The sequence below is a fragment of the Choloepus didactylus genome, chromosome 19, assembly GCF_015220235.1.
Source record: "Choloepus didactylus isolate mChoDid1 chromosome 19, mChoDid1.pri, whole genome shotgun sequence".
Taxonomy (NCBI): Eukaryota; Metazoa; Chordata; class Mammalia; order Pilosa; family Megalonychidae; genus Choloepus; species Choloepus didactylus.
Genome location: NC_051325.1, coordinates 482,559 through 500,889, shown reverse-complemented (window position 1 = coordinate 500,889; position 18,331 = coordinate 482,559). Strand labels below are relative to the sequence as shown.

At 36.5% G+C, this 18,331-nt stretch overlaps 1 protein-coding gene across 11 annotated transcripts in view; it reads right to left on the bottom strand.

Annotated features, from left to right (window-relative positions):
- The window catches only part of LOC119515369 (zinc finger protein 596-like), a 104,909-nt gene that overhangs the window by 45,511 nt on the left and 41,067 nt on the right, over nucleotides 1-18,331 (bottom strand). For all 11 annotated transcript variants that reach the window (XR_005213011.1, XR_005213010.1, XR_005213012.1 and 8 more), the window contains exon 2: nucleotides 748-874. Coding sequence is in view for 2 of the 11 variants with exons in the window: in XM_037811259.1 (XP_037667187.1) it covers nucleotides 748-874 (127 nt within the window). In the remaining 9 variants the exon portion in view is untranslated. The remainder of the gene's footprint in view (nucleotides 1-747; nucleotides 875-18,331) is intronic.

The following is an 18,331-nucleotide window of genomic DNA, read 5'->3' as shown; positions in this document are numbered from 1 at the left end:
CTGTGTGTAAGAATAAAGATAACTAGATTTTGAGTTGAGTATGCATAAACATGCATTAGCAAGTCCATGGAAGGCTACCAAGCATTGAAGGTCAGCAAGGCAAAAGTACTTGGAACACAGAACATCAACAATATTTCACCAGTCATGGGGTAACTCTTGTCCCTTGCTGCCCATGCACAATTTCAAAGAGGGACTGCAGAATCTTCCATATTCTAAATGGGGAGAAATTCTATATTTACAGAGTGGCTTTTTTTTTTTTCAAAAATAATACAATAAAAATAAACTTCACTGAAACATTCTAAATTCTAGGTGGAAAAGGATATACATGGTGTTTTTATTATTGTGTTCTGAAGCCTCACTGTAGCCCACAGAGCACAATACTTAATTCAAAATGTTTAATCACTTATTAACACATTCAAAAATTATTCACTGACATCCTAGCACAGTTGTAAGTTTTGGAGATTGAGATTCAAGAAAGACATTAACTTGTGGTCAGGAAGATTACCTTCTACAGGGATAGGGTAAATTAAGTAAAAAGTAAGAAAACATTTCATTTAGGCAGTTGTGTTATAAAACAATTTAAATGCATTAATATAAAATATAAAAATATAAATAGTAAAAGAGTGAACAATTACATGGAGAAGATAACCTACATACTTGAATAAACAGAGGATGATACAGGATAGATACATTGGTAGAGAGTAGACAATTTAGATAGGTATCAAAGATAAATTTTGAGAGACTCACCCACTGAGACCAGAAGATTAATATTCTCCATCATCACTTCTGTAAACAGCTTTCTCTGGGATGGGTCTAACAGGGCCCACTCTTCCTGGGTGAAGTCTACAGCTACATCTTTGAAGGTCATTAACTCCTAAAATATAACAGAAATTTTGGTTAACACAGAAACTTCCTTACCAATGTCCTGAGTGTGATGCTCAAAATGACAGCACTGAGGAAGAGACTATATAAAGCTCAAAATGTGTTTGGAGTTTCAGTAAATCATTCAATATGAACTGCCATGTACATTTCAGACATACTCATAGATTACAAGACCATAGGGGTCAAAACATGGTACTGGAATAAAGACAGACAAATTGATCAACAGGAGTGAATTACGAGTTCAGAAACAGACACTCAGGTCTATGGTCAACTGATTTTTGTAAAGGCCCCCAAATAAACTAAACCAGGACACAATAGTCTCTTCAATAAATGGTGCTGGGAAAACTGGATATCCATATCCAAAGAAATTAAAGAGGACTCATTTCACTCCCTATACAAAATTTAACTCAAAATAGATCAAACACCTAACTATAAGAGCCAGTAATATAAAACTCCTAGAAGAAAATATAGGGGAACATCTGGACAACATAGTGATAGGAGGTAGCTTCTTAGACCTTACATCCCGAGCCCCAGAAATGAAAGAAAAAAAAAAGATAAATGGGAACTCCATACCTCGAAGGACTCTGTCACAAGGGTGAAAAGGCAGCTGACCCAATGGGAAAAAACAGTTTGTCACCATGTGTCTGATAAGGATTTGATATTCAGAATATATATATAAAGAAATCGTATAGCTCAACAATGAAAAGACAAACAACCAAATTATAAAATGGGCAAAAAACTTGAACATCTTCTCCAAACAGGAAATACAAATAGCTAAAACGTACACAAAAGGGAGGGTGAGGTAAGATGGCAGAATGGTGGGGTGTGTCTTTTAGTTACTTCTCTGAGGCAGATGCTAGATAGCCAGGAATGGTGTGGAACAGATGCCACAGAGGAGTATGAGTTTGGACACACAGTGCACAACAGTCTCCAGTGCATGGACCAGCTGAGATCAGTGAAATCTGTAAGTTCTCATGGCCAGGAGGCCTGCACCCCTCCCTGCCAGGCACAACAGACAGTTTTGCACAAATATATGTGTGATCGGTGCCCTGGAGAGAGAAGAGAGGGGAAAGGGGGCAGAAACAATAAAAGAAGAAATACTCACTGAAAATTTCCAACTCCTATGAAAGAAAATTACAGATTCAAAAAGTACAGTGTACCCCAAACAGAACAGATCCCAACAGACATACTTCAAGACACTTACTGGTAAGATTGTCCAATGTCAAGGACAGAGAATTCTGAAAACAGCAAGAGAAAAGCAATCCATCACATAAAAGGGAAGCTTGATAAGACTATGTAAAGATTTCTCCACAGAAACCAAGGAGGCGAGAAGACAGTGGTATGTTATATTTAGGATAATGGAAGAGAAAAACTGCCAACCAAGAATTCTATATCTGGCAAAACTGTCCTTCAAAAATGAGGGAGAGATTAAAACATTTTCAGCCAGACACTGAGAGAGTCTGTGAATAAGAAACTGGTGCTACAAGGAATACTAAAGGCTTATAGGAAAAGACAGGAGAGAGAGGCTTGGGGAAGAGTGTAAAAATGAAGATTATCAGGAAGGGTAAAAGGAGAGAGAGGAAAAAAATAAGACATGACATATAAAATCCAAAAGACAAAATGGGAGAAGAAAGTACTGCCTTACAGTGATAACACTAAATGTTAATGGATTAAATTCCCAGTAAGAAGACACAGACTGGCAGAATGGATTAAAAAGCAGGACCTATCTATATGCTGTCTACAAGAAACTCACTTTAGACACAAGGACAAAATGAGGCTGAAAGTGAAAGGTTGGAAAAAGATAAAAAGACACAGACAGGCAGAATGGATTAAAAAGCAGTACCCATCTATATGCTGTCTACAAGAAACTCAACAATAGACACAAGGACAAAGTGAAGCTGACAGTGAAAGGCTGGAAAAAGATATTTGATGCCAACAGCAACCAAAAAACCTGGGAGTAGCTATATTAATATGAACTTAGACTTCAAAAGTAAAACAATTAAAGGAGGCAAAGAAGGACACTATATATTAATAAAAGGGTCACTTATCAAGAAAACAGAGCAATCAATATATAATCAATATTTATGCACCAAGCTAGAGTGCCTAAAAATTCATAAGGCAAATGCTGAGAACACTGAAAGGAGAAGTAGGTAACTCTACACTAACAGTTGGAGACTTCAATACACCACTCTCATCAATGGATAGAACATCTGGACAGAAGATCAACAAGGAAATGGAGATGTTAAATTGTATGATAAATGAACTGGACTTGACAAACATTATAGAACACTACACCCCAGAACAGCAGGATATGCATTTTTCTCAAGTGCTCATGGAACATTCTCTGAGGTAGACCACATGTTGGGACACAAAACAAGTCTCAATAAATTTAAAAATATTGATATTATAATAAACTTTCTCAGATCATAATGGAATGAAGTTGGAAATAAATAACAGGCAGAAGAGTGTAAAACTCACAAATATACGGAGACTAAACAAAACACTTTTAGAAAACCAGTGGGTAAAGGAATAAATTACAAGAGAAATTAGTAAATATCTTAAGGCAAATGACAATGAAAACACAACATATCAAAACTTATGGGATGCAGCAAAGGTGGTGATGAGAGGGAAATTTATTGCCCTAAATGTTTATATTAAAAGAGAAGAGAGAGCAAAAACTGAGAAATTAACTGTCCACCTAGAGGAACTAGAGAAAGATCAGCAAAAGTAACCCCAAAGCAAACAGAAGGAAAGAAATAACAAAGATTAGAGCAGAAATAAATGAAATTGAGAATACGAAAACAACAGAGAAAATCAACAAAAGCAGAAGGTTCTTTGAGAAAATCGACAAAATTGGTGGACTGCCTAGGTAGGCTAATGAGAAAAAAAAAAAAAAAAAAGAGCAGATGGAAATAAGCGCAATCAGAAAATGAGAATGGGAATGGGAAAGGAAACATTAACTACTGACCCTACAGAAATTAAGGATATAATAAGAAGAAATTATGAGCAACTATATGCTAATAAACTAGACAACTTAGATGAAATGGACAACTTCTTAGGAAGCATAAACAAGTAACAATGACTCAAGAAGAAATAGATGACCTCAACAAACCAATCACAAGTAAAGAGATTGAGTCAGTCTTCAGAAAGTTCCCAAAAAAGAAAAGCCCAGGACCAAATGGCTTCACATGTGAATTCTACCAAGCATTCAAGAATTAGTACCAAGCCTGCTCAAACTCACCAAAAAAATTGAAGAGGGAAAGCTACTCAACTCATTCTATGAAGCCAACATCACCCTAATGCCAAAATCAGACAAAGACACTAGAAAGAACGTTATAGATAAATCTCTTTAATGAATGCAGATTCAGAAATCCTCAACATACTTGCAAAACGAATCCAGCAGCACATTAAAAGAATTACACACCACAGCTAGATGGGATTCATTGCAGGTATGCAAGGCTGGTTCAACAAAAGAAAAACAATTAATGTAACAGACCACATCAATAAATCAAAGCAGAAGAAACACATGATCATCTCAATTGATGCAGAAGAGGCAGTTGACAAAATTCAACATCTTTTCTGGATGAAAACACTTCAAAGGATAGGAAAAGAAGGGAATTTTCTCAATACAATAAAGGTAATATATGAAAATCCCACAGCTAACATTGAACTCAATGGGGAGAGACTGAAAGCTTTCCCTCTAAGATCAGGAACAAGACAGGGATGCCCACTGTCACCACTGTTATTCAACATTGTGCTGGAAGTGCTAGCTGGAGCAATTAGGCAAGAAAAAGAAATAAAAGGCATCCAAATTGTAGAGGAAGAAGTAAAACTTTCAGTTTGCAGATAACATGATTCTACATGCAGAAAATCCAGAAAAATCTAGAACAAAGCTATTAGAGCTAATCAGTGAATACAGCAAAGTGGCAGACTACAAGATCAACATGCAAAAATCTGTAGTGTTCTAATACACAAGTAATGTGCAAAAAGAGGAAATCAAGAAAAAAATTCCATTTATGATAGTAACCAAAAGAATCAAGTAGTTAGAAATACACTTAATGATGGCCACAAAACACCTATACAAAGAAAACTACAAGAAACTGCTAAAAGAAAGTGAGGAGCTAAAAAAATGGAAGAACATATCATGTTCATGGATTGGAAAACTAAACATAATTAATATGTCAATTCTACCTAAACTGATTTATAGATTTAATGCAATACCTATTAAAATCCCAACAATTTACCTTGCAGAAACAGAAAAACCAATAACCAAATTCATTTGGAAAGGCAAGGTGCCCCCAATAGCCAAGAATATCTTAAGAAACAGGAATGGAGTGGCTGGTCTCACACTACCAGACTTTGAAGCATATTACAAAGCTATAGTCCTCAAAACAGCATGGTACTGGCATAAAGATAGATATACCAACCAATGGAATCAAATTGAGTGTTCAGAAATCAACTCTCACATCTACAGACAACTGATCTTTGATAAAGCAATCAAGCCAAAGCAACTGGGACAGAGCAGCATCTTTGACAAATGGTGTTTAGAGAACTGGATATTCATTTCCAAAAGAAAGAAAGAGGATCCCTATCTCACACCTTATAAAAAAATTAACTTGAAATGGATCAAAGACCTAAACATTAGTGCTAAGACCATAAGACTCTTCAAAGAAAATGTAGGGCAATTTCTTAAAGACCTTGTCATAGGAGGTGGTTTCCTAGACCTTACACCCAAAGTGCAAGCAACCAAAGAACAGACAAATGGAATCTCCTAAAAAAAATAAACACTTTTGTGAATCAAAGGACTTTGTCAGAAAGGTAAAAAGGTAGCCTACACAATGGGAAACAATATTTGGAAACCACATATCAGATAAGGGTTTAATATCATGAATATATAAAGTAATCCTTTATGCAGCTGTAACACAGAACAAACTTTGAGGACATCATGTTGAGCAAAGTTAGCCATAAACCAAAAGACAAATACTGTATGGTCTCACTAATATGAACTAACATTAATAAGCAAACTTTGAGAGTTAAAAGCTGATAACACAGGCTACCAGGAGCGAGAGGGTAGAGATCGGGCATTTGAGGCTGAAGGACTACAGATGTTCAGCAGGACTGATTATATAGATCCAGAAATGGATAGCATAATACTGTGTGATGGTAACACAATATTGTAACTACACTGAACAAAGATGTCCATGAGTAAAGCTGAAATAGGTGGGCTAGGGGCATGAATGACACCTGAGGTAAAGACAAAAGATAAAGACTGGGACTGTTTAACTTAGCAAAAACTGGAGTGGTCAAGGACTGTGACTAAATGTACAAATATAAAACTGTTCTTGCATGTGGGAGAACAAATGTCAACCATGCAGAGTGTTGGAAAGGGGATGGTATTGGGGAAAAAATATAATCAAAGCAAACCAGAGTCTATGGTTAACAGTAACACTGTAATATGCTTCCATTAAATGTAACAAAGTCAATATACCAAAGCTAAATGTGTATGAGAGGGGGATATAAGGGATAGATAAATGGGATTCTTGACAGTGGTGGTGTTGTCTGACCCTATTATATTGTATTGAATGATATTTAAATTTTTTTGATCTTTATTATTCATTAAAAACACTTTTTTCATAGTAATCAATATGTTCAAGTGCTGACCGTGGTGATAAATGCACAACTGTGTGATGATACCATGAACTGATTATACCCTGTGGATAATTATATGGTTTGTGAATATAGCTCTATAAAATTGTATGGAAAAATAAAAATAGGGATAAAAGTGCTGGAGAAAACATGGAGAGAAGGATGTACATATTTACTGTCGGTTAGGAGGTAAAATGGTATAGCCTTTCTGGAGGATAGTGGGGTGGTTCCACACAAAGCTAAGTATGTGGGTACCATAAGTTCTTGCAACCTCATTGGGGGCATTTACTTGGAGGATCTGAGAGCAGGGACATGAATGGATATTTGCACACTGGTGTTAATGGAGAGAGTATACGTGATTTGTAATGGGTGGAGGTGGCCTAAGAGTACATCAACTGAGGAAGAGAATGGTGAACAGTTGTATGTTCATACAAGGGAATATTAAGCAAGTGCAAGAAGGAACGAAGTTGTGAGACATGCAACAAGGTGAATGGCACCTGTAGATAGCATCTTGAGTGAACTACACCAGCAACAAAGGCAAACACTATAATGCCCCAACAATATGGTGGTGTGTAAACTCAGAATTGTACCTTAGAGCATAGCTTATCAGGGGAACACTTATTGTAATGGTCCCTAGACTGTAAGCTCTCACAGCAGTCAAATCTATTTCTGAATTGTAATGGCTATCTCCAAACTCTGAGATGCTGATTCCTTTGTGTATAACCTGATCAATACCTGGAATTTGAGTATCTGTGTGACACCTGAAACTCAGAGCTAGAACTCAGCAGATATGAATGTCAGTATTAGAACATATATAAACTGTTAAAAAAAACTGAAAGAATCCAGTCTTCAACTAGAAATAAGAATGAAACAGATGTGGTTAGGACTAGGGAAAATCAGACCAAAGGGTAAAGGATAATACTGTCTGCATTTTAAAACCTCAAATTCCACGTGACAACAACGGAAGAGATGTTTAGTTCGTGCAAAATCTGTATTTCCTAAACAATTTAAGTCATACAGTTTGTTCAAATACTATAATTACACGGAACTCTGAATAGGAAGTGAGATCTGGTAGGTGTGCATAGGTTAGTGTGAAATAGTGACACATCCCAAATTAATTTGTGCAGAGAATAAAAATACATATGCAGCACCCCCAAGGAGCTGAGAGAAAATGCAGAGGTGTTGGGTTTCCTCACCTGGACTGTTGCTGATGTTCTCACAAACACTGAGGACTGATGGTTTGATGTGCTGAGTCCTCTGTCACGGGACTTGCCCTTATGAGGCTCATTACAGAAAATGAGAGGATAAACCTTTTATAATTGTGCCTAATAATCTCCCCCTGAGTGCCTTTTCGTTGCTCTGATGTGGCCTTCTGTCTCTAGCTAAGCCAACTCAGTGGGTGAACTCACTGCCCCCCATGTGGTATATGACTCCCAGGGGTGTAAATCTCCCTGGCAATGTGGGATATGACTCCCAGGGATGAATGTGGACCTGACACCATGGGATTGAGAACATCTCGACCAAAAGGGGGATGTGAAATGAAACAAAACAAAGTTTCTGTGGCCTAAAAATTCTAAATGGAGTTAAGAGGTCACTCTGGTGGGCACTCTTATGCACTATATAGATAACCCTTTTTAGGTTTTAGTGCAGAGAAACAGCTAGAAATAAATACCTGAAACTATCAAACTACAACACAGTAGACTTGACTCTTGAAGACAACTGTATAGCAATGCAGCTTACAAGGGGTGATTGTGATTGTGAAAGCCTTGTGGATCGCAGTCCTTTTATCCAGTATATGGATGGATGAGCAGAAAAATGGCAACAAAAAACTAAATGAAAAATATGGTGGGGGGAATGATTTGGGTGTTCTTTTTTATTTTTTTACTTTTTCTGGTATAAGGAAAACGTTCAAAAAATAGATTAGGGTGATGAATGCACAACTATATGATGGTACTGTGAACAAGTGGTTGTACCCTTTGGATGACTGTATAGTCTGTGACTATAACTCAACAAAAATGAATTAAAAAATGTACATGAAAAAAATGTTATCTTCACCAGCTATCAGAAAAGTATAAATCAAAGCCACAATGAGATATCATCTCACACCAATTAGAATAGACACTATTAAACAGGAAACTATAAGGGATGGAGAAGATGTGGAGAAATCAGAACACTTACAAACTGTTGGTAGGAATGTAAAATGATACAGCTTCTGTGGAGAATAGTTTGGCAATTCCTCAGAAAACTAAATATTGAGTTGCCCTATGACCTGGCAATTCTGCTACTTGCTATATGCCCAGAGGATCTGAAAGCAGGGACACAGACAATTGCATACCGATATTCATAGCAGCATTATTCACAATTACCAGAAGATGGAAACAATCCAAGAATTCATGAACTGATGAAAGCATAAACTGTGGTACGTACATATGATGTAATATTATTCAGCAGTAAGAAGGAATGAAGTCCTGAAACACATGGCAAAATGGATGAACCTGAAGGACATAAAGCTCAGTGAAATAAGTCAGAGACAAAAGGACAAATATTAACTGATTTCATTGATCTGAACAGACAGAATGAGGCTAGAGAGAGGGGAACAGTTGCCTAAGATGTACAGAAATTTTGATGAGGTTAAACTTAAATGTTTAGTAATGGCTAAAGGTGATAGTAGCTTTTTATTCGGATTGTAAGTAATATTGCTGAAATGTAGGGGAATATGGTTGAAAGGGATTGTTTAGTCACATGTCACCAGAAGGAAAGCCAGAGGTTAAAATATAGGATTGTATAACACAGTGAATGTTGTGGTGGATGATATTTATAACACTATAAATATAAATAAGATCTTTCATGATTGAGGACAAATGTATGCCACTTGTACTAAAAGTTAATAACAGAGTGGTTATATGGGAAAAAAGTACCACTTGCAAACTGTGGACTACAGTTAACAGTAATATCTTAATATGCTTTCATCAACAATTAAAAATGTAGCACACAAAAACTAGGGGGAGATAAGGGATGTTCAGTGTTCTGGGTTTTCTTTCTATGTCTACCTGTTATTTTTCTTTCTGGAGTAATGAGAATGTTCTAAAATTGAGTGTGAAGATTGCACAACTAGGTGATGATACGGTGAGATGATTATATACTTTGGAAGGACTATATGGTGTGTGAATATATCTCAATAAAAAATGCAGTTTAAAAAGTAATAAAGGGAAGAGGAAGAAATATGAAAATTTGTGACAGACATAAGTGTGACTAAAATAAAACAGGTTACCAGGATGGAAGATGGGGGAGGGTATTGGGAGAGAGAACATATAATACTCACTAGGACATATCAAAGATGTTTACTAACTCTCTTTATAAAGTGGGAAGTTGATTTCATAAGTCTGTTCTTCCAGGGGTAAAAATTAAAAGTACCACACTTACATGCAGCTTTGTTAATTACACTTAAAATATTGTGTTATCACCACACATTTTGCTATCCACTTCTGAACATCTACAATCATTCTTATCAAACATTCTGTATTCCATAAGCATCAATTGTCCAATTGCATGATAACCCATGTTCACAAATTTAAATCTGAGTTTTCTCATTATAGTTAGTTCATATTAGACCACATCTCTCCCTTTGTCTCTGGCCCACTTTGCTCAACACAATGCCATAAAGGTTCTTCCACTTCACTGTATGCATCACAACCACACTCTTCCTGCACTGCACAATATTTCCCTGTATGTATACACCACACTTCACCCCTCCACTTATCAGTGGAGACCTTGGGCTGCTGCCATCCACTGGCAACTGTCAACAATGCCATCATAAACATCAGCATGCAAATATCTATTCAATGTCCCTGCCTTCAGTTCCTCTGAGTACATACCTAACGATGGGATTGTCAGATCACACAGCTGTTCTATACTTTGCTTCCTGAGCAACAGCCACACTGCTCCAAGAGTAGCTGTACAATTCTACTTCCCCACCAGTGATCAGGTATACCCCTATGCCAGTTTGGATGTATTATGTCCCTCAAAATGCCATGCTCTTTGATGCAATCTTACGGGGGCACACATATTTAGTCTTGATTAGGTTGGAACCTTCAGATTGGGTAGTTTCCATGGAGATATGACTCAATCAACTGTGAGCAAGACCTTTGATTGGATAACTTCCATGGAGGTGTTACCCCACCCCTTCACAGTGGGTCTGATTAAATCATGGGAACCATAAAAAAGAGGTGACAAACAGAAGGAACTCAGTGCTGCAACTTAGAGAGAAATTCTGAAGATGGCTGTTGAAAGCTGACACTGACATTTTAGAGAACAACATTTTCAAATGCAACCTGGGAGCAAGCAGATGCCATCCACGTGCCTTCCCAGCCAACAGAGGTTTTCTGGATGCCATTGGCCATCCTTCAGCAAATATACCCTATTGTTGATGCCTTAGTTTGGACACTATTATGGCCTTAAGACTGTAACACTGTAACCAGAAAAAAAAACCCTTTATAAATGCCAATCCATTTCTGGTATTTTGCTTAAGAGCAGCACTAGGAAACTGGAACAACCTCTTTCTCCAATCCTCTCCACCACCGGGATGGAAGATGGGGAAGGGTATTGGGAGAGAGGACATATCATACTCACCCACAGACCTCTTCACCACCCATAGACCTCTATTTTTTGTGTGTGCAGACCCTTTAAGATGAATAGGGACTATTACTAGCACTCCTCAGAACACAGTTTTGGGAAACATTAGACAGCCTTTGGCACCACTGATTATTGCCAATATCTCAGATTTTATCTCCCAAAAAAGCGAAGAGTAGGTTTTGATAATGGATCATATGTACTAAATGCAATGACAGTTTTCTTTGAACATTTTTATCATGAAATGTAACATATGCAGAAAAGTGATAACTTTCAAAGACAGTTTAACAAGTAGCTATAGAGCAAATTTTGACATATGGCTTGGGTTACAGTAAAACAATTTCAGTCATTTCCTTCTAGCAGTTCTAATGCAATAGAAACTAAAAAGAAATATCTATATAACGATTCAGTAGTCATAAACATTTGTTAAATCCTATTCTCAGGATGACCTCTCAACACTTTTTGAAATCTCCTTGCCACTGAAACTTTGTTTCATTTCTTTTCCCTCTTTTGGTCTGGAAGTCACTCTCAATCCCACAATGCCAGGGCCAGGCTCATCTCTGAGAATCATGTCCCACATTGCCAGGGAGACTTACACCCCTGGGAGTCATGACCAACACAGGGAGAGAGAAGAGTGACTTTTTTTTTGGCAGAGTTGGCTGAGAAACATAGGCCATTTCTGAGCAAAAAGAGGTTCCCTGGGGTGACCCTTCAGAATCATTATTAGGCTTAGCTTCTCTGCAGGAAGGAGTTTCATAAAGGCATGCCCCAAGATCAAGGTCTTAAATTATTAAATTGGGAGTCCCTTATGCTTACAAGAATGTCACAAATTCCTGAGGTCAGAGTTTAATATTTCCACATATTTCCCCAGTCCCTCAAGGGATCTTGCAAATGCTTTTTATTTTCTGCCCCAAATACACTGGTATGTATTGGGGTATAACATTAACCGGTACAGAATAACAAGATCTCATTCCCCATTTTAGTTTCCACATAATTAGGTTATTTAAATACACTGACCATACAGGTTAAACTTGATAGTGTGCTACAGAAATTATAAATTTTGTCCCAAATAAACATCTTTCATTTGTCCTCACACAGAACTTGAAGTTTTAAATACAGTGGTTGTGAATGCATAACCATGTGCTTATACCAGGGGCCACTGATTGTACACTTAAGATGGACTGGTATGTGAAAAAAACTGCTATAAAATTTAATAACATATCACAGTGTACTATATATTTTCATTGTTTTCTAAGAATTTGAATTTGAGTGGAATTCAAGGGTTTCATTTTTATTAATCCCCTAATTTTAGATTTTTAAATCTGAGTATGGTTACAAATACTACTAGAAAAACAGAGAGATATATATGCCTATGCAGACATCTGTATGAAAATAATTTTCCTTTTATCAAAAAATAGGCCACTGTTCTTATAACTATTTGCATATTTAATGTAAAAGTTTCCTGTACTGCATCACATATACTCTAGGGGAGTGGACCTCAAAAGATATCTGGAAGCCTTAACAAATTCTAATATTTGGGTTCAATCATCAGAGATGCTGATTCAACTACTCCTGAGTGTGGCCTGGATGTTCAGAATTTGAAAAGTTCAGGTATAATTTCAACAGACATCAAAGTTTGAGAACCTCTCTAAGCCAAGAACCCAAACAGGGCCTTGGTACTCATAGTGTGCAGTAAGGATCTGCAGCAATACATGGGGGCTTGATAGAAAAGCAAAATCAAAGAATCATATGTACATTGAAGAATTGCCAGCAATGGTTCACAATTCATTTCCGTCCCAGAGGTCTATCGGAATTCTATATTTTATGCATGACTGCTCCCTAAACCAACATCCCTAATAAGAATAAAATATATTTTTAAACAATTTAATACGGGCAAAAAATGAAGGGGAATTAAGACATTCCCACACAAACAAAAGCTAAGGGAGTCTGTAACCACCCTAGCAGCCTAAAAGAAATGCTCAAGTTCTTCAGGTTGAAAAGAATGGACAGTACAAAACAGATTGAATTTGCATGAATAAAGATCTCTGGTAAAAGAAACACCATGGGAAATATAATGCCATTGCTATTGTACTACAGGGTCTAAAATACAAAGCATGAAAATCAATGACAAATCAATGGTTTGGGAATTATATAAATAGATAACTTGTGACTTCATGATGGTGGGAGGGTGGAGGGGTATGGGCATACAGTGTGTGTATGACAATGAAATTCAGTTGATATAAAACAATGAGATCATTATAGTATATTAAATTTAAGTCCCATTGTAAACAAAGAGAAGAGTGGGAAAATGTGCACAGACAGAACTGAGGTGTTTCTAAGTGACTTGAATAGACATTTATCCAAGGAGGATGTATAGATGCCAACGAGCAATGAAAAGGTGTTCAATATCATTCAATGGTCACTGGGAGATGCAAATCAAAGCCCCAGTGAGATACCAACTCACACCCAGTAGAAAGACAATTATTAAAAAATGGTTAAGTAAGCAAGTGCTGTTGAGGATACAGAAAAATGGGAATCAATACATTACCGGTGGGAATACATGATCCTAAACTGGATAAAATAGTGCTGGAGAAAATGCCCAGTAACACATTTTGGGACATGTGAACAAATTGTCCCAACCTACCATTAACCCAGATAACCAGATCTACCAACTTTTAAAGTTTTTCCACATTTTCTGTATCATTCTACTAATTGATCTATCTTCTCAACATCTGAGAGCAGGTTGTACACCTCATGCTCCCTGAATACTTATCCAGGTATATTTAATAACAAGAATACCCGCTTATGTAACTACCTTAAATGCAGTTACCAAGTTCATGCTTTGGTGTGGTACATTTGTTACAATTAATGAAATCACATTTTTACAATTGTACTATGGCCTACGATTTAACTTAGGGTCTATAGTTTGTGTTGTGTAGTTCCATGGATTTATTTTTATTCTAATACCATATATACCCATATGTCACATTTTAAACCAATTCAAATATACAATTAAGTGATGTTAATTACATTCACTGTGATGTGCTACCAACACCTTTTACCAAATAATTTACATCATCCCAAATAGAATTTCAAGCATTAACTCCCTATTCCCCACACCCACCCTATCCCTTTGCAACTATAATCTAGATTCTAACTCTATGAGTTTATTGTTCTACTCAATTCAACCATTGCCTAATACATCAGTGAGATCCTATGACATGTATACTTGTGTATTATTTTACTGAACATGTCTTCAAAGTTCATCCATGTCTTCACATGAATAAGAACTACATTCCTTTCTATGACTAAAAAATTCCATTGTGTATATACACCACATTTGATTCATCCATTCATTGGTTCATAGGCCACTGGGGTGTGTCCATCTTTTGGCAATTGTAAATAATGCCAGGATGAATACCAGTGTTCAAATATCTGTTCTACTCCCTGCTTTCATATCTTTTAGATATATATGTAACAGTAGGATTGTCAGGTCATGTGGTAATCTTGTACTTAACTTTCTGAGGAACTGCCAGACACAAAGTTTTGATGTGACACAGACTTGGTAGTAAAGGAAATGGGAAGGTTTGAATACTATTATACTGCTGCTCGCTACTTGTGTTGTGTTTTCTAGGTTTCAGCCTAAAATAATATTAACCCAGGGTCTCAGTCTCTCAGCTCCTTATCTCATTCATGATGACTTAACTGGACTGCTGATGGGGAGATGTTACTGATGATTCTTGATTACATACATATGTAATAGTTCTGAAAGGCACCCCAGGATTGAATGAGAAGAAATACATTTGATATGTACCATTTTCCACTGTATTTAATGAAATATTATTGGAAATTTTCACACTTTTTGAACTTTCTAAATAAAATACTAGAAATAAAATATGGCTGAGATAAAAATCTAAGTTACAATTTTTCCTGTAGCACACAGCCAAAGAGGGACCTCAGGTTTTAAAATGGCAGGATTCGATGAGAGGTCAATTGTGATCATGTCTGGAATTCAAAAGAAAAACCAGTGAGAAGATCTTGACAGAACCAAACAATGCTAAAGCACCTAATATTAAAACAGAACATTAACTTGAATAATACAATAACTGCAATATTAAAGATAACATAATGAAGTTTGGATGTGATATTTTTATGAAAAATCATATAAACTTCCAATGTTATTAACATTTTATATCATCTATGTTTATATCCCTAAATACTATTAAGTGATTATCAAAGTAAACCATGAATCACTATTAATTATAAGGCATTATTAACATATTGATGAATAGAACTTTAACTCTGAAAAAGACAGTATTATGTTATTACTAATATTTTGTTAGAGTTGATCAAATATGAAATTTAAATAACCTTGCAAAGGAATGATTTCTAAATCTCTCATTAATATAATACAGAGGTAATGTGAGGTATCCTTTGATGCTGAAGGAGTTGAGAACATACAAGAGGACTGATTGCATAGATCCAGAAATGGATAGCACAATACTGTGTGATGGCAGCACAATGTTTAAAGTACATTGAACAAAGATGATGGTGAGGATGGTTGGCTGAAGGCTAGGGGCATGTATGACACCAGAAAGAAAGAAGATAAAGACTAGGGCTGTATAATTTAGCAAAACTTACAGCAGTGAAATGGTCACTACATGTAAAAATTTAAGAATGTTTTTACATGAGAGAACAAATGTCAACATTTCAAGGTGTGGAAAATGGGATGGTATAGGGGAAAAAGTACAATCAATACAAATCAGGGTCTATAGTTAACAGTAATACTGTAATATGCTTCCATTAATTGTAACAAAGGCAATATACCAAACTAAATGTCAATAAGAGGGGGATATAAGAGGGGGATGGAGGATTCTTGATGGTGTCATTGATCTTTTTATTTTTATCTTTTCTTTTTAAAGTCTTCATTTATTTTTTCTCCTCTTCCTCTTTCTTTGCAGAAGAAATGGAAATGTCCTCACATAAATTGTGATGGTGAATGCATAGGTGATTATACCAGGAACCACTGTTTGTTTAATTAGGATGGATTGTATGTTGTGAATAAAACTGCTGAAAAGATAAACAGAGTGACACAAATGCTGAAGAAAATGTGCAGAAAGGGATGAAACTATTCACTGTTGATGGGGAAGCAGAATAGTGAAGCCCATCTGGAGGGCAGTGTGGTGGTTCCACAGGACACTAAGTATGGGGTTGTCATATCATCCTGCAATCCCATTATAGAGAATGTACTTGGAAGAACCGAGAGCAGGGGCATGAACGAAAATTTGCACACCAGTGTTTATGACGGCAGTATTCATGATGTGCAATGGATTGAGGTGGCCTAAGGGTACATCAAGAGAAGAACAAAATGGTTAACTGTGGTGTATACATACAATGAAACACTGAGCAGCCGCAAGAAGGAATGAAGTTATGAGGCATGGAACTATGTGAATGGTCCTCAAGGTCCAGTGAAATAAGCCAGAAACAGAAACACAAAACATTATAATGCATCACTAATATGGACTAACTATAATGTGCAAACTCTGAAAACTGAATCTGGGAGCATATGTTATAAAGGGAAGGCTTACTGCAAAGGTTACTAGACTGTAGACTACTACAGCATCAAAATTTATTCCTAAATTATAATGGTTCTTTCTAAATTCTGAGATGCTTAGCTCTTCATGCATAATCTGTTCAGTCCTTGGGACTTTGGGTATCTGTGTGACACCTAAGACTCAGAGCTAGAGTTTGGACAGACATGAATGTCACCAACTGTTAAAAGAAGCTGAAAACGAGATCAGACTTCAATTAGAGATATAAATGAAATGGATTTGGTTAGGACTAAGGTGAATCAGACTGCAGGGTAAAGGATAATACTGACTGTGTTTTAAAACTTCAACTTCTGTGTGAGACCAAAGGAAGAAATGTATATTTGGAGCAAAATCTATATGTTCTGTAGCAAACTATATAATTTAACCTGTAATGGTCAGTTTATTCAAACACCATAATTACATGGAATCTTGAATAGGGAGTCAGCTCTGGTTGGTTTCTACAAGTTAATGTAAAGCCCTGATACATCCCAGAGTAATTTGGGCCCCCACGGGACTATCATTTTAGAAGGCTGAGACCTTTGTCTTGGGACTTGTCCTCATTAAGTTTGTTACTGCAAAGGAGATGCTCAGCCTACTAATAGGTGTGCCTAAGAGCCACCCCCCAAGACCTCTTTTGTTACTCAGAAATGGGACCTGTCTCCCTAAGCTAAATCAACAGATGGACTTGCTGCCTACCCCCTTCATGGGACATGACTCCCAGGGGTGTAAATCTCCTGGGCAACGTGGGGCATGACTCCTGGGGATGAGCCTGAACACGGCATTTGGGTTTAAGAAAGCCTTCTTGACCAAAGGTGGAAGAGAAATGAAACAAAATAGCTTCAGTAGCTGAGAGATTTCAAATGGAGTCAAGAGATAAATCTGGAGGATATTCTTATACATTATACAGATACCCCTTTTTAGTGTATTAGAATAGCTAGAAGGAAATACCTAAAACTGTTGAACTGCAATCCAGTAGCCTGGATTTTGAAGACAATTGTAAATCTAAACAGCTTATACGGTGTGAACATGTGATTGTGAAAACCTTGTGGCTCATCTGTCCAGTGTATGGACAGATGAGTATAAAAATGGGGACAAAAGACGAATAATAGGCGGGATGGGGATAGGGGATTTTTTGGGTGTTATTTATTTTTTTTTAAATCCCACTAACCACCATTTTTAAATACATTTTTATTGTGAAATTTAATATATACACAACAGTTATAACTTTAAAAGATCAATTTAACAAGTAGTTATAATTTCAAAGAATTTTATGGGTTATGGTTCCACAGTTTCAGTTATTTCCTTATTGTGGAGTAAAAGATAAATACAGAAAGGCAATAACATTTAGAGAACAATTTATTGAGTAGCTCTATAACGAATTTCAAAGAATATTATGGGTTACAGTTCCACCACTTATGTTATTTCCTTCTAGTTATTCTAACACCCTAGCATCAAAATACTTACATAAAAATTCAGTATTCATGCTTTATTAAATTTTATCTTGTTTGTTACTACCCCTTCCTCCCATTTAATCACTTTCTTGATCTTCAGGGGAGCCTAGGTAATGAACACCCTAACTTGTT